The 22,144-nt window shown below is 34.5% G+C and overlaps 1 protein-coding gene across 2 annotated transcripts in view; it reads right to left on the bottom strand.

The window, feature by feature from the left end:
• The window catches only part of LOC129276566 (uncharacterized), a 46,968-nt gene that overhangs the window by 8,554 nt on the left and 16,270 nt on the right, over positions 1-22,144 (bottom strand). The window contains exons 8-22 of one of the 2 annotated variants that reach the window (XM_054912950.2): positions 20,840-21,046; positions 19,938-20,023; positions 19,163-19,255; positions 18,487-18,603; positions 15,809-15,847; positions 11,771-11,857; positions 11,040-11,274; positions 8,378-8,557; positions 7,382-7,489; positions 6,564-6,694; positions 5,172-5,256; positions 3,372-3,518; positions 2,911-2,990; positions 1,907-2,073; positions 1,050-1,252 (exon numbers count right to left, since the gene is read on the bottom strand). In XM_054912950.2, coding sequence (XP_054768925.2) covers positions 1,050-1,252; positions 1,907-2,073; positions 2,911-2,990; positions 3,372-3,518; positions 5,172-5,256; positions 6,564-6,694; positions 7,382-7,489; positions 8,378-8,557; positions 11,040-11,274; positions 11,771-11,857; positions 15,809-15,847; positions 18,487-18,603; positions 19,163-19,255; positions 19,938-20,023; positions 20,840-21,046 — 1,965 coding nt within the window. The remainder of the gene's footprint in view (positions 1-1,049; positions 1,253-1,906; positions 2,074-2,910; positions 2,991-3,371; positions 3,519-5,171; positions 5,257-6,563; positions 6,695-7,381; positions 7,490-8,377; positions 8,558-11,039; positions 11,275-11,770; positions 11,858-15,808; positions 15,848-18,486; positions 18,604-19,162; positions 19,256-19,937; positions 20,024-20,839; positions 21,047-22,144) is intronic. The other variant, XM_064109260.1, reaches the window with a different exon arrangement.

The raw sequence follows: 22,144 nt of genomic DNA, 5'->3' as shown, positions 1-22,144 counted from the left end.
AAATCATTGCAAGAAGGGATGGCATCATGAATATAATGCCACTTAGGTAAATCACTCTTATAAGAGACTTTCATATTCGTAAATGTGACAAACTTGCAACATATCATGTCAAAATTGTTGCATCCCTATTCAAACATGATGCAGGCAGCAAAATTAATTGCAGACTTGAAATGTGAAAAGCCTACAATTAGTTGATAAGATAAAACACACAATTTCTACAAAAAATACAAAATCATATCTGCTTTATGTATTTCTGTAAGCTGAAAATAGCACAAGATCTTCCTATGTAAATTAATATATTTGGCAGTTTTCTTATCAAAAGACATACATTTTTGACATATTGAAATAAATACCTGAATATATTACTGAATGTAGAACATCAAAGTGACAAGCAAAAAATCTATACAAGCACATGTATGTCAGGAACAAACAGAATAGATATTTGTAAATACTAGTACTAATTATAATAATATTAAACTTTAGAAAGTTTTTTACACTATGTTACAAAGCACAATTTCAAAATCGACTTAATTTGAAAGATTTTCTAATATTGTGTAATTTTCTAGGGTTAGTCATGTATATGTGAAGAATAAAAAGGACAAAAGTATTTACCAACTGTTTTTTTTTATACAAAAATCTAAAGGGTATGTCCATTAAATTGTCACAATATGAACTGACATTTTTAAGGATTAGTGGTAGGCATAAAACAGGGTTGACGTAGTGTTTGAAAATGGGCGGTATCTTAATATCTTTTAAAGAATATGGATATGGTGTAGTATTGCTTTCAAACCAGTTTTCTTTAAGAGAACATTTGCCAAAACTTGGGTTAAGCAAAATTAGTACAGATAAATAGTGAATATATTGGCCAATTCTCTCTCTTTCACTCTATATATGTATATTGCAACAATCCTTTTGTTTTGCCCTGCATTTTCAGCAAAAGTCATATACGCAAGCTAAATGTATTTTAGCAGAAATATGAACTTCAACTCAACAATGACTGTGCCATTTTGACAATTGTCATAATAAACATAAATGAAAATTCAACTTACCATCTTCACATGTTTCCTCGTCACCGTTTGGACGACCTTTCCGCATCTCCCCTTCGTAGCTCCGCCTCTTCTGCCTCAGCATACCGAAGGTGGGTGTGGAAGTGGGTGAAGTAGGACTCTTGATCCCACCGCTGCCACCGCCAACATTCATGATACCTTCAACCAGGAGTGCAGTGGTGCTGTGTCTCCTCCTGATACCAAGCCTTGATTGAAAACAAAAATAATAATAATGATAATAGTAACAGTAATGATAAATGATAACAATAATAATAAAGGTGGGTGAAGTAGGGCTCTTGATCCCACCGCTGACATTAATGATGCCTTCAACCAGGAGTCCAGAGGTGCTGTGTCTCCTCCCGATACCAAGCCTTGAGTGTAACAATCATAAGATTAATGATAAATAAGTATTATTTTAATTATAATTATCATTATTAAATAACAATGACAATGATGGCAGGTGTATATGTGGTTGAAGTAGGGCTCTTCATCCCACCGCTGCCACTGCCAACATTCATGATGCCTTAACCAGGAGTGCAGTGGTGCTGTATCTCCTCCTGATACCAAGCCTTTAATAAAACAAGGATAATACAAATAATGATAAAGTTTATAATGATAATAAAATGATAATAATAATAATAATGATAATAATAATAATAATCATGAAAATAATGATAATGACGATTATAATAACAATAATAATCAAAATAAATATAATTATAAGAATGATCATAATAATCCTCTAAAATATGAGGATTTGAAATAGTTTATAAGGCTATAAGTGAGAAACTTGCTATCATTTTGATGACAGATAACAAAAGTATATGGTAATTATTCTGTAGTAAATGGGAGTCCTGTACCTTTCTGCTAGGGAAGTTCGTCTCTTGGGCGAGGCCTGGTGGGCGGGGCTTCCACCGGTCATGAGACTGACCTCTGTGTCAACGGACTTGGTACGGGCGCGGCTCGGGGAAGAAGTGCTTCGTGTGATGGAAGCAGAGCGCAGGCCTTTACTGTTCTTGATGTATTTCTGTAAAAGAAAGATTAATCACTTTGAAATAAATTTAGTCAAATTTACTGCAAAACTATTTTTTGGCAAACTACTCCTTAGTTTTAGGTGAACAATAGTATTTACAGTTTGTTACATAAAGGCAATTATCAATGTGTAATATTTAAAACAAAATGTAGGAAAAGAATACCCCATTAATGTAATTCCAACTATTTTTGTAAGAATGTGTATTTGAAAGTTACTTGGATCACTTCATTTAACAAATGTAAAGATAACTTTCTGCTTTTATAAAATATAAAAATGAGTTCAATCATAGAAATATGGCTACCAATATTGGACTGTGGCACTTAATAACATGTTAGAAAACTTGATTAACCAGGTGCATGAGATACTATACAAATTTTATGTGCAATCTGTAATGGGATAAATTGCCATTGCTAAGGAGGAAATGCCAGAATGGGAAAAAAATCATTGCACGTTCTCTATGACCATAACCCATGGTTCCCAGAGAAATTTGAAAACAGAATTCCATGACTTTTCCATGACTAAATTCTTGCTTTCCATGACTTCCCGTGACGTCCTGGGAGTTATGTAGAATTTTGGATGTCACAAAACTGGGAATATTGGAAATCATGAACACCAATTAAAATAGCAGAGTATGATCACAGAGTATGAGAGTTGCAGGACACGACAAACTGGAAAGCTGCCATAGCCAAGAGGTAAATGCAATTCCATGACTTTTCACAAATTTCCCAAATTCCCTGACTTTCCATGACCAAAAATTTTCCAGGATTTTCCATGACTGTAGGAACCCTGATAACCACATAATAAAACACACTGGTGTCATTTAAGACAGACCTTTTCAGTGAAGTCTTCAATGGTGACATGTACAAAGATCGTGGCATGGTCAAGACCTTCAAGATGGATGTGACGGTATCCTTAATGGAAAAAAACAGAGGAATAATAATAATACATCAAATTGAACTAAAAATTATTCAGAGTGTTTCTATTTCAGTATGTTAAAGGGTAAGTTTGGTTACCCTTTGTGCAATCATGTTCAAGATTTGTTAATATATTACTAGCACTACCACAGTGTAAAATTACAAATATCTCCTACTGTATATCCACCACATTTTGAGGCAAATATGAAGTTTATGAATTTTCTATTTGGGGCAATTTTGATAACACTTAAAAACCAATTCTGAATAAAATAACTTTGGTCAAATTAAGATCAAGGTATCCGTCTGTTCAGGAACTAATATTCCTAATGCCAATTTTGGACTATCATATGAAACCGAAAGGTTTGATGAGCAACATACCTTGACAAAGGCTTGTAAAAGGGAAGGTTGCCTGGCCAATGAAGTCTCTACCGATAGGATCTTCATCCCATACAACGAACCTGACGAGTGTAAGCTCTGGTAGGGTGATTGGGAATGTGACTACATAGTCCCAGACTGGATTGAATCCTGGAAAGAAAGGGCATTCAAGAAATTGGTGTACATATGAAACATTGAATTCAACGAGTATCCTATGAATCAAAACCAAACATAATTATCCTATTAAAAATACTTCTGACATATCCTACAAATAGGCCCCCACTCTGGTGGGGTTATCGGGATTTTTACTACGTAATCTAAAACTGGGTTGAAACCCAGAGAATACATACAAAAGAAGTATATTTAAAACTTAAGCCTGGACCTACTGGGTCCATGATCCAAGAAATCTAATACAAAGAGTATCCTATGAATAAAATCCCATCTTAAAAAAATATCCTACTGAAGTATCCTACAGATACATGTAGGAACCCGCATGTCATCCTTCAGTAGCGTGCATGAACTTCTAAATAATAATATCATCACAAAACAGTCGGTCGTCAGCTGATTAAATGCATTGCTCCTTGCAATACTGAAGATTTAATCCAATGATTAACACACTCTATACAAATTGTTCTCACATTTTTCTTTTCTTATTCTTTCATGTACAAAATTATGATTAATTAGATTGAAAAATAAGTTTTTCTCTGTATGTGAAGACATGCAACATAACCTAAGGAATTGCCCTTTCATCTTATTACAGCTCAACCTCCTTTGCGCCATGCTCCACTCACATTAATGATCAGCGTGTGTCTTTGTCTGGAAGCGAATATAACATAACCCAACCCATTTGTTTTTGTTCTTGCATGGCGCCCTCCTCAATCCCTTGTTTGTCATGTAAAATCCAATTCAAATCATGTAAAAATCAAGTGAGTAAAATGTAACCAGCCTCCCCAAACCCAACAAAAAGTACCTGGGAAGGATCTCAATAAAAAGCTGAAACAAAATTTGGTCTTCAAAAATTTAAACGGGAAAGTTAGCTTATCTGAAAAACAGAATCTTCCTCTTCATACTGTCAAAATTTGAAGTTGTAAAGTTGAATAAATGACAAGGTACAGGAGTTTTTCCATTTCTTGGGGGACTAATAATAATAATAAATTAATAAACAGTTCTTGTATAGCGGAATCACATTATGAATATAACGTCTCTATGCGCTTCCATAGGACTTGGATATCATTACCCCGGCTTTAGCTTGGCGGCCGTAATTACTTACAGCGCACACGCATTTCAAGGAATTAATTCCTATCGGGTACCCATTTACCTCACCTGGGTCAAGTGCAGCACACTGTGGATGAATTCCTTGCTGAAGGAAACTACGCCATGGCTGGGATATGAACCCGCGACCCTCTGTTTCAAAGTCCGGAGACTAATCCACTGGGCCACAACGCTCCACTACTGCTTGGAAGTTTCATAGAGATTGCACAGTGTGCAATGCTCATGCTTGAGTAATGCCCAAACTTGTTTTTAATCTCGCACTGAATTTCTTCTTTATTCTAATCAAATACTTTTGTGAGTGATTGTTGATAAATTTTGACAAGTTATAAAACATTGTAAAGCTTAGGATGTGCTTACGCAAGCTCTATAAAATCTTAATTTTAGGCAACTGATTGTCGTTTTTTAATTTTTTAATTCATTTATTCTATTTGTTTATTTTTATTTTTTTTTGGGGGGAGGGGGGCAAGTCGCAAATGTTCCTGCAAAAAGGTTGTTTGGGGTAGGGTCCATCATGAGCTCCAGGTACATTACCATTGTCTTGAACGGTCCTTGTCTGTGCCTTGGTGCAGTCCCCATTTAGACCTATCACTTCTACTTCCACGTAGGGGTCGATGATCTAACAAAGCAAAAAAAGAAGAAGAATCTCATTCAATGTTTCATGTTTTGATTTTAAAATATCAAGAATTATATTTAAGGAAGATTAAATTTGTGATTTGCAATAGATGTCCTTTGAGGGCAAGTGCATAATAGATGCACTTTAAAGGATGGGGAGAAAAGAGGAATATCACTAAAGTATACAATAAGGCTAGTCCATAATAAATGTCATTTAATAATTTGGGAAATGAGTAGAATATCACTAAAGTATACAAATAAAAGTTTATAACAATGTCAAATATATCTAAAGGTATATTTTCACTCTTAATGCTATGGCCTGTATTCTGAAGTCAGTTTTAACTTAGACCATGGTCTAACTCTTTGCTAAAATTATGGGAAGCCAAAAATTCAAAAATTATGTTTATATTTTATATTTCTGATGTTCACTATATTGTTTCTTTTTGCTTTCATAATGAAGAAAAATACTTAAGTTATTATTCCCAGATAATTATGAACAATTTGGGTGTCATATGAGTTGATAAATTGGATGTGTACTGTTAGGGATTTGTGCCCAAATTGGCTCTCCATAGTTAAACCACAGCTTTAAACCAGGGTTTAATTTAAACCCGAGTTCAGAATCTGGGCATATGTATCTTTTGTCAATTAAGTCAATTTATTACTCTTAATTGCCTTGTGATATTCTGATTTATCATGTCTAAGGCAACTTGTCATAAGTCTGCGTCTTATCTTCTAGCAGGAATCCTGATACAAGGATGCCATGCGTCTTTCCATTCTAGCTTTCTTGCAGTCCCCATTGTTTTGTCTATGGTGACTATCATGATGTGAGAAGGAAAGCTGATTGCAGGATTCCTGCTTGAAAGACGTGGCTTTCACTTTTGACAAGGAGCATAAGAACAATGTTCATACTGATATATGTATTTCCATAATAAAGTGTAAGATTATGCGGTACATGGTGTACCGTGAAACCTACTACAATATTCTTCTTTGCCATGGAAACCTTCAGAAGTTACATGTGAGATCATTACTTGACCATTATGTATGCAAACTTTGAGGAAGCATTGGCTCACAAATTGAAATTTTAATTAATGAAATTAAAAAGAAGGAATGACATTTGCTCCCCTATACAGGTATGTTAGAGAGTTTGCAAATAACCCAGAAATCTTATACATTGATCTCAGATATGATTGAAGAGAAATATTTTCATACAAAGTTTGCAGGCTTTTGAATCTAGTTTGTGTAATATCTGAACTGTATAATTATGCTAATAACAAGTTTACAAAAAATTATTTTTATCAAAACCAGTCATACCTCTCCACGTTCTCCAAGCAGGCTTTGTGGTGGTTTAGGAAGCTGTTGACCGCTGATTATATGAATGGTCAGCTGTTTTTTCTGGACACCGGCGATGGCATTATTGGACGTTGGATCAAAATGGACTTTATCTGAGATAAGAAAAGCAAAAGTTGGAAAGAATCATTGAATGAAGGCCGATAGTATTTTACAACAAAAACAATGCACTGGACACTAATGCCATATGGAACAAAGTTTTACATATTTATTTAAAAAAGAGGATGCCAAAATATCTGGTATTGACCACATGGATTTCAATGGCAAGAAAACTTGAAAGGCATCCAGTAAAATAAAAGTAGTGGGGCAAACTACACTTAACAATAAAAATGTGTACAATCTGAAAACAAAAAAAATCATTGTAATACAGTGAAAGATTGTGGGTTTTCATAAAGAGATGTGATAAATATTTAAAATTGATTATAACTTCATGTAAATCATTTAGCCCCAGACATACAGTTACACTTAATTGAACAAGGGATTGATTGATTGATCTATAATGCTACAAAGGCAATGGATTTAACTGGAAGCTCTATTGGATGACTTAGTTAGGACAAGTAGTTTACTTAGCAAGTCAAGCACCACTTACTCATCCCTGGAATACTCAGGGAGTGGAGGATGTGCATACATTGTGTGTGGACAAGGCAGAATCCAATAAATAACATAATACTATAAATGAATAAGTGTTTTTTGCCAATTCATTGTGAACTACATACAATATGATTCAATAATCTCATCACTAAAACTCTCTCCACTCCCTGTGCAATATGTAAGGAAATTACCTTGTCTGAGGATGCTAGGTTTGAGTACATAACCACAGTTTCCATTGGCTCTAAACTTAGCTCTCAGTAATTGCATAGCACGGCCTTCAGTTTGGTAGTTGAGAGCAACTAAGAGAAAAACACAGAAAAAAAGGAAAAGAAATTAATCTTGATATTCAAGCAATTTCTTCATATTATTCCACCTCTATTTGTGTACTATAATGACAGTAAAGGTACTACTACTACTACTACTACTATTACTACTACTACTACTACTACTACTACTACTACTACTAACACTACTAGATAACAATAAGAACACTTGGTTTATAGCATATATTACAATGAAATCCCCTAGCCCTCTAATAATGGTTGTAATTTTCTACCGATGGCAGCATCTTTGGTGTGACACAATTTAATTCATATCTCCCAATTTTACAAGTTTTTATTTCCCTACAGAGGATTAGATTAAAGAATGCTCCTGACACTGTTCTATTTCAGTCTATCATTCACTCACTATCCAAAAGATTTAAGTTATGCGCAACTGTATTAAGTTCCATGCTTATTCATATCAGGAATAATCAATTACAAAGCAATATAATGTATTAAGCCCAGCACACACTTTACGACGTGACTGCACTTAGATCCAATTGCAATGAAATTGGAGAGTGTGCGCCAACCTGCAACACAATCCAAGTCATTGCCGAAGAATCGCAGACCAAATGTAAGATCTTATCATATCTTCCTGTGATTCCTGTGATTCTCCTGCGCTTTTGATAATTTCAGTCAATCAGACTTGTTTAAGATGATGGTGTCACAACCAATTTGCCTTTGATGCAATTGCACTGAGATGCAATTATAAACTTGTTGCACTGAGATCTAAGTGCAATTGCGTCAAAAAGTTTGCGCTGGGCTTAACTCACACAATGAAAATGTAACACCGGTGTAAAAACTAACAAAAATATCACAAAAGGATAAAATAAAATGACTTTAGAATGAATTTGAAGAGGTACTTACCCAGTTGGCATCCACAGTTCCAGAGGGTCTGAGGATTGAAATTACTGGAGTCGATCCGATAAGCTGATGGGTAGACTCTACAGAGGTTGTGTGTTGTGAAGTTTGCAAAGTCCGGAGCTCTTGTCATTGCTAGATTGTTTGCTCTCATCTCACCAAGTGAGGGCAGCTCCCAACATGGCACTGAGAAAAAGGAAAGATTGATATTCAAGAATAGTTACTTGCATTTTAAAATGTCTTGATTTACCTTATTACATACAATAACTGGCAAGGAATATTGACCCCTTTTCCCATTACATTTTCAATTGATATAAAAGATAGAGATTGCATAATACATGTATTTATCATTATCATTATCAAAGGGCTATCGTTTAGGTAGGTCCTCGCTATTAGATTCCCTCCCTTGTGAGATCCATGATAGCCAGTCTATCATACTATTTAATATTTTTATGATCAATCATAAAATGAGCCCCTCAATCAATGGCAAAGCTTCATATTATGGGTCCCAAGCTTGAAGATATGAGACTGTCTTAATGGAGAAACTTACATCAGGGGCCATTAACATAAAGCATAGTGACTGATCATGGGGCTTATTCCTATGATTAATTGCATTGACTATAGTGTATGATCAATCGTAAAATTAAGTCACACCATCAATGGCAAAGCTTCATATTATGGGTCTTAAGCTTGAATATGAGACCCTGTCTTAATGGAAAAACTTATTACATCAGGGACCGTTTAAGCATAGAGATTGATCATGGGCTGATTTCAATGACTGATTGCTTTGAATATTGTTTATGATCATTTGTAAAAATGAGCCCAACAATCAATGGCAAAGCTTCATGTTATGGGTCCCAGGCTTGAAGATATGTGACCCTGTCTTAATGGAGAAACTTTCATCAGGGGCCATTAACATAAAGCATAGTGATTGATCATGGGCTGATTTCAATGACTGATTGCTTTGAATATTGTGTATGATCATTTGTAAAAATGAGCCCAACAATCAATGGTAAAGCTTCATGTTATGGGTGCCAGGCTTGAAGATATGTGACCCTGTCTTAATGGAGAAACTTTCATCAGGGGCCGTTAACATAAAGCATAGTGATTGATCATGGGCTGATTTCAATGACTGATTGCATTGAATATTGTGTATGATCAATTGTAAAAATGAGCCCCACAATCAATGGCAAAGCTTTATGTTATGGGTCCCAAGCTTGAAGATATGTGACCCTGTCTTAATGGAGAAACTTACATCAGGGGCCGTTAACATAAAGCATAGTGATTGATCATGGGCTGATTTTAATGACTGACTGCTTTGAATATTGTTTATGATCTTTTGTAAAAATGAGCCCAACAATCAATGGCAAAGTTTCATGTTATGGGTCCCAGGCTTGAAGATATGTGACCCTGTCTTAATGGAGAAACTTACATTAGGGACTGTTAACATAAAGCATAGTGATTGATCATGGGCTGATTTCAATGACTGATTACTTTGAATATTGTTTATGATCATTTGTAAAAATGAGCCCAACAATCAATGGCAAAGCTTCATGTTATGGGTCCCAAGCTCAAAGACATGTGACCCTGTCTTAATGGAGAAACTTGCATCAGGGGCCGTGAACATAAAGCATAGAGATTGATCATGGGCTGATTTCAATGACTGATTGCATTAAATATTGTGTATGATCACTAAAAATGAGCCCCACTATCAATTGCTTAGCTTTATGTTATGGAGCCTGGGGGTCCTTAACACAGAGCTCAGAAATCATCCCAGAAGAATCTTCATGATTGATTGCATTGACTACAATGTACGATCAATCAATCATAACCTTTGTATTACAGGACCCTGGTGTACTTGACTCGGTCAGTTAACTAAACCAGAGGTAAATGGCAAACGCTTTACACCTACTGTTTTATGGGAAGCCCTTTATGGGAAGCCCTTAAAGGCAACATATCTGGTGTACAACACTAAGTTGCTAAAATTACCATTACTAAACCATGAAAAGTTGACTGGGAAACCAGTAACACATACTGTTCTCTGAGAAACCCTTATCAGGAGCAACAGATCTGGTGTACGACACGGGATTTGCGAAATAACCACTTCTTAACCACGCTTATTCAAATTTCAACAAACTGCTTTCACGGAACCCCTCATTAGGTGCAAAACATCTGGTGTAATACACTACATTTGTAAAATAACCACTATCAAACTAACTAAAGTTAAATGAGAAAACATCAACACATATTTTTCATCTGAAAAGCCCTTATAAGGCGCAACAGATCTGGGGGGTGTTTCACAAAGATTTAAGTATGACTTAGAGTCGCACTTAAATACCAAGTTGCTTACAGTATGAAAGGTTTGACCGCATTGGTCAGATCGTGTCATGAGGACGTGCACTATACTGCGTATCTATCAATAAGATCACACGTTGCATATCATGTACGCATTGGCATTTACGAGCTACTTAAGTCATACTTAAATTTTTGTGAAACACCCCCCTGGTATTCTACACTAAGTATGTGCACTACCCAATTCTAAACAATGGTTAAAAGGCCAACATTTCCACATATTTATTTTCAGGGAAACCCTTTAAACTGGTGTATACACTAAGCAATAAACAACCACTTCTGAACCACACTTAAAAGTCAAACCATTTCCACATACTGTTTTCAGGGAAGCCCTTGAAGGCAACTGATCTGGTATACTTGACAAGATCGGATAGCTGTCTCGAGAGAACGAACGCCCTCTTCCGGTTTGTGGAGCTGAGTCGTTTCCGATGCTCTGCATGTTGGTTTTCATTGGTGCAACCTTCTAGGTCATCGTCACGGGATGATGATCGATCAAATTCCATACTGCTGTTGTTTTCTGACTCTGATGAATGCTGAAGCTTGGCTCTCCTCTGAAATAATGAAAGCAGTAAAGATTAAGACAATGTTGAGGTTGATTCCAAGCATCCTTTTTAATCCTTATAAAACCATGACAAGATTGGACTTAAAACGAGTATCATCTTTATTTTCAAAACATGCATCTAGCAGAGTTACCTTTATCATTGGTATCATCATGATCATAATTATCATTATCACCATCATCATCATCATCATCACCACCACCACCACCACCACCACCATCTTCATCATCATCATAATAATCGTTATCACCATCATTACCACCACCACCACCACCACCATCATCATCATCGTCATCATAATCATTTTGTTCATAATCATCATTATCATAATTTATCAACATCACTATCATCGTCATCATCATTATCATCATCATCATTATCATTATCTTCATCGTCGTCGTCATCATCATCATGATTACTATCATTGTTATAATTGTTATCACTATCATTGCTTATCATTAATAAAGAATCAAATGAATGAACTTACTCTGGTGGCTTTTAACTTTTTGAAGGTTCCTGTGAGACCTGTCCTGCCATTCCTGGAAGCCTTGTTTTCAGTATTCTTTTCCTTAAGCTAAAAGTTGGAATAACGTAAAAGTAAGATTATTTTTATTTATTAGTTTATTCTGTTATTAAACATAACCATACATAAAATTGTACCCTTTTTGGCACTTCTCCAACACCAATTTTGTTATACAGTGCTACTTCTATAAAAAAAAAAAAAAGCACTAAGAGCATCATTTCAACAACTATCATTGTTATGTGCTATGTTCTTCATTCAATCCATTCTTAAGCTCCCATTGAAAAATACCAATGCAGAAAATAATGTTAAACCAGGATAACTGGTTGAGAAGAAGGTATATATATGAAAATCCATAGCCAGATATTTTTTCAGTCAGTTAACATCATTATTCAAATCATGTATTTTGATAGATGTTATAACCATTTTATTTTCATTCCTTTGAAGTTATGCCCTTTTATGTAATACAAAAATATTTTTTCTCACAATTTATGAAGAATATAAGGTGATGAATTCTGCTATATATACATGTAATGAAAGTAGTACCATTATGAATTGAGACAAAAAAATGCTCCAGGACTTTAAACTATATACTGATTAATATCAATTTATATCTCAAGGATTACTCAATCTGTGTCAAATACATTTTCAAAGACCTCAGAAATATGACAAAGCTCTACAATTTGGAACTAAGACACATGGAGAGAGTTAGAGACTATAGACTTCTACAGGATGAGAGCGCAGCTTATGTTTGCATGAAAAATGGAACAGCAAGGGAGGTGTCCGTTTAACATAGGCAGAGTAAAAGATGCAATGTTTCCCTTCATAGTCTGTTTGTAGTACCCTTTTGCTATATAACAGTGCAATTTAAAAAAGCAATTTTATGAATAAGGTGGTACAAGAACCACAAGATTCACCTGTTTTAGCGATCAATAACAAAAGCATATATTATGATTTCTTGACCCCTAGATGACCTTTGACCTTGTCATCCTCATGAACACACGTGTGGAAATACCTAATGATTATTTGTACCATGTGTAAACACAATTGATGCAGGAATAAAGAAATATTTATAAAAATAGTTTAATATGAAAGGTACATTTTTTAATGTTTCCAAATGAACAAGAATATTGAAATCAAGCAAAATCACTTCACACATAGCTACATAATTTTTGTTTATATGTGGTTATGTAATTATTTTGTTATAAATTGACAAACAAGGCAAGAGAGATGAAGTAAATGGAGTCCAGTTCTAAAATGGACTGTGAAACCAGGCACACACTACACGATCCGATATGACACACTTTTTAAAAGCATTTTGAATTAAATGTGAAAGTTCCAAGAAATAAAATGATTTAAGCATAAAGCTAGGGATACTAAAATCAGAATACAAATTTACTGCAAGCCTTGTTGTCAGAGTAAAGTCCAAATTGGCTTCCAGTCACAGGCGATGAAGATGTCATTATGATCACAACTGATTTTTTCTTTAATTTTATTTTCTATTCCAACATTGAGGCTCGAAATAAACTTGAGTTTTTATTTCAGCATTCATACCACAATTCATATTTTTGATCATTAAGATTTCTTAGGTTGGAATTAAATTAGGATAGAAATGGATTGTTAAGTGTGCGCCAGGCTTTAAACAGATAAGATATTCAAGAAAAGTTAAGATTTGATCGGCCGAAGTGAAACTGAAATTGTTTCTGGCAGCACCCTGATGATAAATAGTCATATACTCAATCCAACAGTCCATCATGACTAAACATCACACACTGTAAAAACTGTGGTGTTAAAACTGACACCAGTGGGTATTAATAGAGGACCACACCCTCTGGTATTAAAATTACACCCTAGAGATTGAATATAACACCAAAGAGTGTACATGTAACAACCAAAGGTGTTGCAATAACACCTATAGGTGCTAAACTAACACTGTCAATTTAACACCGGTGTAAAATAACTGGTTTGGTCCTCTATGTACACCGGTTAACACCGCATTTTTTGCTGTGCACCACAATGATTTTCCATCTTTTCAGTACCACCATGCTAACCTTTTGGCAACATAAAATGGTCTGTGCAACTATCTTGAATTCCCAAATTGTTTTGTGAATTTATACTAATATGGGAGAGTTAGCAAGGAAAAGAGACTGAGCAGGATTCTCCAAGAGAGACACTTCTCAAACTTTTATCAAAATGCCTAAAAATCACCCAAATACACCGTCATACCACTCCGGCTTTTAAACTTTTGAACACCTTCAGAGCAACTATTCAGTTCCAAATATTTTGACTTAAAAAGTTAGGGATCGGTACAAGCAACAATAATGTCTCCAATAATGTTTTTAATAATGTTTCCAATTGATGGTGGGGGATTACAATTAATCTAGCATTTTTTTTCATACATGTAGCATCACATCAAAAACATTCAAACAACACAATGTACTGGGGTATATGAAGATTATTTCAGGATTTTTTTTTAAACTGAAATAATTACTCGATCTATCTTAAAACTCCAGGACATGGTCCAAGGTTTGTTGCATTCTGGGTAATGTGCAAGGAACGCATGAGTTACTAAGGAGGACTGAGTATGAGGACTGAGTTAAACTGCAATCTGATATTAGTGGGGGCAGATAAGGAACTTTAAAAATACAAGATAGGGTGGATTGTTATATTGGGCAGGGAAAATAGGGTTGATAGGAAAGGGGAGGTTACACACATGACTCATTAGTTTTCTAAAATATGGACATCATACGTGCAATGCGCCAATCTTGATTGGCGCATTCATGTTCGTCTGCAATCAGAATACTAACAATTGGAAGGAATATGCTTAAGTGATTTTCAATTTTTTTTAGTTTGTAATGATTGTTTTTCCTTAGAACATCTAGTTATGAGTGAAATAACATCAAAATATTATATTCACCCTCCTAAATAATCAACTCTTTGACCATGGTCATCAAACGAAGGAAAGATAAATTATATAAAACAAGCAGGTAACTCCACTGCCCTCAACCAATGAAATATATTTCCGATATTGTTTGGCATGTTATTCCATGAAAACAATGACCTGATTATCTAATTTGACAATACCAAAGAATATCAAAAATTAAGCAGAATCACTTCACACACAGCTACATGATCTTTGCTTATATGTAGTTCTGTAATTACTTTTGTTATAAATTGACAAACAATTCAATAGAGATGGAGTAAATGAAGTCCAGTTCTAAAATGGACTGTAAAAACAAGCACAAATTATTAAATGAGCAATTAACCACCATGTATCCCCCTTCCTAACATTTTCACCACCCCAAATCGGTGACAGGAAATTTGCTCCTGCAAACAACTACTCCGCTCTTAATATCTCAGCGGGCATAGGATTGTAGTTAGGATTGTAAAAGAGATGTTGGCTTAGAATAATGTAGACATGGTAAAGGTAAGTATAAGGGTTTACTTGGTTTTGGAAATTAGGCTTTATATTTGGCTTAACATGTAGATTTTCCATCAGAGCAATTGTCACCAGAGCAAATGTCATGGAACCCAACAAACCATGTTTGATTATCAATAGTACCTTATCATTTCTGATGAATACAAAAGAAACATATAATGAACACACATCTCTAGAAGGGTTGGCTGAGTGGATATACTCTGGTAAACACCGGTAGATAATGCTTCAATAATTTCTTGGAAAACTGGAAAATAGTTGGAAATGCAAGGAAATACTATGAAATATACTTCTTGAATATTTTCAGGTATTACCCAGGTTTCTCAAGAATATTCTAGCATTTCACTGTACCTTCCTGTACCCTCCCTTAGTTCTTCCCAGCATTTACAAGTTTTTCCCAGTGTTTCCCATCTGGGCAGGAAATACCTGAATTTTCCAGGATACTTCATACTCTGCATCCTAGCAATACGTTAGATTAGAAGGCAATAGGTTCATGCAAGGCTTATGGATGAAAAACGTTAGCAATGAAAGATGGCATGTGCAATGAAAAGATAAGCAGACATACAAACCTCAGTTGCTTCTAGAAGGGCTCTCAATCTCTCTAATCGCTGCGTGCAATAATCAGTGATAAATGATACAGACATACACAATGAATTGAGGGAAAAATTTACAGAAAGATGTGAATAGTAATTTCTTTGTGACTGACGTGCAAAACTGATATTTATGAATCTAATGAATATGTGCATCTACATCAGATATCTGAAAAAGACTGGAATTATGAATATATTTGTTGGAGAAATTCTATTTCTAATTCTAAATGATGTCTTAATTGCCGTACATGCTTCACAGAATTCAAATACAATATTCAAATTATTTACATACAGCCAAAATAAATCACAGAGTGCGTATAAAAGAAGAGATCCTGAAGGAATCTTAATTATGACATCAGACAAATCCAGTGTCCATAACAAAGAATTATTCTATTGGGTAATTCCATAGCCTATGTACATCCAGGGCTCCATAACACAAAGATTAGCGATTAATCGTGCACTTGATTTTCAAGAGTGATTGTACATTGTAGTCAATGCAATTAATCGTAGAATAATGTTCTATGATCATTGCTAAGCTTTGTGTTACGGGCCCCAAGCCCTATATGTGGGCCCTTGTGTAGTTCACTTGAAGAGGTGCAATGCTTTCAAATCATTATGGCTTGAGTATTTCATTTAATGAAGTAATGATGGAGAAAAATGGGGAGTTGGATGTATCAAATCGTTTAAATATTATACCAAATTGGCATATTATGAAATTCTGACAAAATATTTATGAAGTGAAAATACATGTAGGTCATAGTATAATATACATTATTTTTTCTGCATCATTTTCAAATAAATTTGTCTAAGACATGAGAAAATCTTTTCATATACGGGTATACAGATATAGGAATTGATAGATATTAATCCTTACAATACTGCTTTCCCTCTCATCATTACGTACACTGCAAAAACTCTGGTGTTGATTTAACACCAGCCCGGAATCTATATATGTCCACACCAGAGAAGTGTTAAACAACACCGGTTTTGGTATTAGTCTGACACCAGATAGGTGTTTCTACAACACCAATTAGTATCAAAACAGCATCGGTTTGATTCCAAATTGGTGTTGTTTCAATACTTCTCTGGTGTGGACATATAGGGATTCCGAGCTGGTGTTAAATCAACACCGGAGTTTTTGCAGTGTATAAGTTGGGTGGGGGTTTGTGATTGTGGGTGTGTATGTGGGGATATGGGTGTGTTTGTAGGTTATATTAAATGAAAAATAACTTTAGGAAATAAATCTACATAAAAATGTGTTTAATCATTATTTGTTAGTTCTGTGTTGATTCTAAAGATCTTAATATCACTTTTGGTGGCAGCGGTGGGATCGAAATGGCATTGGTACAAAATTTGGTAACACTGTACATCTGCTTTTAATGCTTATGATAACTATATTACTTGTAACATGATTTATTGTACTGCTTATAAGTGGCACAGGCAGTTTCATATTGCAAAACATAATGTATACAAGCAATTGCACTTCTAATTTGATTTTCAGAACAAAGATTGAACACAATTTAACTGGACTAGTTGAGGAAAAAAATTAGCTTGATTTTCTTAGAAGTAAAATTAGTCAGGGATCAGTGCCATGCATTTTTCACAAAACAGGTACATATACAAACACATTTCCCCCCTTTTGGAGTCTATTAATGATTTTCAAATCTAATGAAGCATCATATGGTTTTAACAATGGTGTCTAAACCCTATGGCAGTGACCAATAATGAGTTGAAATCACCAACACACTACAGGCTTCACAGCTTTGATGGGGCTAACTTGCTTTTTGTAAAGAATACAAACTACATGTATCAGTGTAAGATTTTGTATCTAAATGAATGGAACCTAAACATAAACCTATATGAATGAGCAAATGACGATAATGAATCTGCTCTGCTTGTATATTTGGGATGCTGGAAACTATTCTTTTTCCATGGATTTGCTATGTACGTGTGTACTCTCACATTTTGTATATATCTGCTGATAACCTTATTTTCAGGCCGACTTCCTGTTTTTCCAAGCTTGACAATTGGAGGGAAAAAAGAGAGATATTCTTTAAAATCATAAAGTGAGAATTAACATGCTTGACAACATGTAAACTATGATAATGAATATCACGTGCATGGCAAGATCATTTCAATTATCAGAAATTTTGAAATTGAAAACAAGGAAGAAAGCTCTGAAATAGAAGGATTTCATAGATAGATCTAGAACAAAAGGGCACAGTAACAGATCCTATCCTCAAATATCCATCAATTCTAATAGCGTAGATCTATTATAATTGTGTCAATTGATACAAAATTATTCAAACTTTGTATACAGAAAAAAGTTTAAATCTTAAAACACTACAGAAATATAATCTGTAACTGTTGGAATCCAAAATATAAGGAAGAAGTGGAATATTTTGTAATCAAAACATTTTTTTTTCTATTTCATACTACAAACAGTAGCGATACCAATTTCCTTGTCTTCCTCTTACATCATCATAACAAAATGACAATCGGCACAAACATTTTTTGAAAATACTTTTGCATACCTGTATCTAAATTACTGAATTGAACTGTACCAAAATGAAGTCTTGAAATGACTAGCCTAACATATTATAGTTTTTACTATTAAATGCCCTAACAGGGGTGTGTTATCATATATTATTCCATACCTTGTGTGCTATCCTCTGCCATGCCTGTTGCGATGGTGAGATAGGTTTCTTCCTCATCAAGGCAAGCTGTGCCATGGCAATGGATTCAAACTTACTTCTCGTCTCTGTCTTTTCCAACTGAAGAAAGAAAAGTAGAGAAGTGAATACGTGAAATAATAACAATAAATACCAATGTAATAAACGGTTCTTGTATAGCGCATATCGCATTTTGATTATTACATATCTATGCGCTTTAAAAGGACTTGGATATTATTACCCCGGCTTTAGCTTGGCTGCTGTTATTACTTACAGCACACCAGCATTTCCAGGTACCCATTTACCTCAACTGGGTCGGTCAAGTACAGCAGAGTGTAGATAAATTTCTTGCTGAAGGAAACTTTGCCAGCAAATTAGCCAAAAAAGTAAGAAGAAAATTGTAAGAGGCCATACCATCCAAAGACAATCAAGAATATAATTTCAAGGTTAAATTCTTTTCTGTAGGATAAAAATATCATATTTGATTTGAAAGATAAAAGGCATTGTTAATGGCTGTAGGAAGTAGCAGGGGCCACTGGGAGAACAGTTTTCAGGACTGAAGTGGCTACATTGAGTAAACATGCTTTTATTATAATTATGATCATTATTATTATTATTATTATATTATTATTATTATTATTATTGAGAGGTTTTGATTTACCTTGAAATCTTCATCAAGTTCATCGGCACTGTCTTCCTCACTCACTTCACCAGCCTCTAGATCAGCATCGTGGTCTAATGGAAGCTTCTTGGCCTGGAAGATAAAACACAAGATGTGATACAGTCAAGAGAAAGATCAAAAAGAGAGGGAAAGAGGGAGAGAGAGTGAGGGAGGGGGGGGGAAAGGAAGGTAGGGGGGGAAAAGGAAGGTAGGGGGGGGGGGAGAAAGAGGCAGAGAAGGAATGGACAAGAAAAAAGAGAGAAAATTGAAAAGCAAAGTAAAGAAATTAATAATAATAATCTGGTGCTAAAGCGCACAACCTATTAAAACTGCTCTTTGTGTTTTACATACACAGCTCCCCAAATTTACAGTACAATAGAAATAAATGTTATAAGATGTCTTTTAAAAAGATTTACCGATGCACTGAACCTCAGATGAGCTTGCAAACTATTCCACGATTTGGAACCACAAAGAATCAAATAAGCAAATTAAATTTTTTTTATTAAGACTGAGGGAAATAATTTACACAAAGTGGGCTAAAATAAAGAAGATTCAGGTATATTTCAATGACAATTAGATGATATCTGACGGTGTGATTAAAATGGTAAATACCAAATATACAGAGAATAAATAGGTTCAATTAAAGAGTGTATACTTAAAGAAGAAATGACAAATAAATTTGTAATTAATGGCAGGTTACAATCTTTTGTTAAGTATAAGTGACTAGATTTAAGCCATTTGACAAAAGAATATGACAAAAAAACATGAAACCAACCTTGATGAGGATTTTATATTTGAGTGAATCAGGAGAGGGAAGACCGTCAGGACCCCTTTCAGGTGGACTCGATATGATCAGCTGATCTGATTGTAATAACAAGTTAAGGATCCCTTACTCATAATACAACCTTCTGAGCAGTGTAGTCTTGAAATATAGGCCCACTTGAATGATAACACACTAATTTTGGTATTTTGTATATTATGTATTTTAAGTTTGTTTTCCGTCCGTCTCTTGTATATAGGTTATGTTTATTAGTATTGGAACTAAGTTTAGGGACTTGCCTTTTTTACAAGCTCCGCTTTTCTTGATTCAGTTAATTTATCTTCAATATTTGTTATGAAATGTCATTGAACTGTATGTATTATTTTGAGTATGTATTATTTTGAACATGTATTTACACTGTTACTTCGATTATATCATTCTTTTGAACGGACATAAATAAATCTCATCTAATCTAACATAATAAACTACTCAATACATTCACAACGAAGTAATTCAAGTAATAAAACAAGCACCTTCCTCTAAAAAACATTTTTTCTTGATACAATGGTTATCTATACAATTAATATCATAGGCTAATTTAATCTCTGTATTATTAGAATTTTTCTCAAACTGTGTATTTCTTAAGACTAGCTAGTCGTCATCTAGTGGTTAAGACTCTCGTCTTTCAATCTGAGGGACATGGCAGGTTTTCCTTCAGCAAGAAATTTACCTGCATTGTACTGCGCTCAACCCAGGTGAGGTGAATGGGTACCCGGTAGGAAGAAATTCCTTGAATTCTTCAGCGCCTATATGGCAGCACTGCTAAAACCGGGGTAATAATAGCAGCGCTTTGTATCCTCAGGCAAAAAACGCTTAATAAATCCAGCAATCATTATTTATTATCAACAAAAGGATACCACCCAGGATTTCTAATAGATATCTAGCCATCTTTTTCTGCTGTTCCAATGTACAGTGGTTCTCAATGGACAGGATGACCGGGTACGGACTGGACACAAACGCATACTTGTTGACCACCGTGATGACGTCTCGGAACTTGATCTTGGAGGTCAGTGTGTAGCCGTGGTAGATGACCGGGTCACCGTCCTTTCCGTCCCACGTATCCACTGGAAATCAAATCATAGAAATGTGGATGCTAACATTAAAAAAAAAATTGGTTTAAAACAAACAAGTTTTTGAATTCTACACAGCTACAATAATGCATAGATTTGAAACCCTCACCAAAAATGTGAAGACATACAAGACAAGAAATGCTATATTTTCTTTAATTACATTATGTCAATGGAAGTGACTCCATATCTTCTTTGGATAATGCTATTCAGTAAAATTAGATCTGACAAAAAGAGCCCTTTCTTTCAGAGTAAAAATTCATATTATGATACAGAAAGTAAATCCCAAAAGTGCACATCTAATCATTATTTACATAATAATTTAAATACAGGCAATTAAAATTACCCCAAAATCTATTCATTTGATATGTTTATGGTGACAAAGTAGACAATTATATTTTTAAAATATTTATTGTCAATGAAAGTATCTTCATATCTTTTTTAGATAGCATTTTCTCAACTTAAGAATGAAAATTTCTGAAGCTCCCATTTTATCTTTATTTTCACTTTAAATCTCAATATTGGAGGGGGCAGGAGATTCAAATGTTTTAGTTTTGCCAAAATAAAAGAGTTATGTAAAATAGTTTGATTCGTTATTGTTTCGTTTTTATTATGAAATTAAGGTTCTTTTTTTATTCTCTGGAATAAAAATAAAAGAAAGAAAAAAAATTATATGTAGCAATAAAAAAAAATATCAAAAGGGATGGGCTAACAGAGACAATTCAAGGAACATTATTTTCTTTAATATGTTAGTAGTTATTTCAAATCTTCTAAGGATAACAATTTTTATGTATTCCAATGCTATCATAATATTAGAGAGAAGAAGAACTTAATACTTGATCACAATTTTAATCAAATGTGTGCAATTCAACAAATGTTTCAGGACAAATAAAATGACAATTAAGAAAAAATATTAATATAGTTTCAAAAGCTAAAATCAACAATTTAGGGCTAACAGAGACATATTCTGGTTACAGTGAGTGAGTTCACATCTTCTGTAGATTACATTTGCAAGAGAAATTCTACCTAGCCAAACTTGCAATATAAACTGATCCTTATTTTTTATTGCTGGGGTAGGATAACATATGGAACTAA

The sequence above is a fragment of the Lytechinus pictus genome, chromosome 14 (assembly GCF_037042905.1).
Source record: "Lytechinus pictus isolate F3 Inbred chromosome 14, Lp3.0, whole genome shotgun sequence".
NCBI classification, from domain to species: Eukaryota; Metazoa; Echinodermata; class Echinoidea; order Temnopleuroida; family Toxopneustidae; genus Lytechinus; species Lytechinus pictus.
This window is presented reverse-complemented; position numbering and strand designations above follow the sequence as displayed.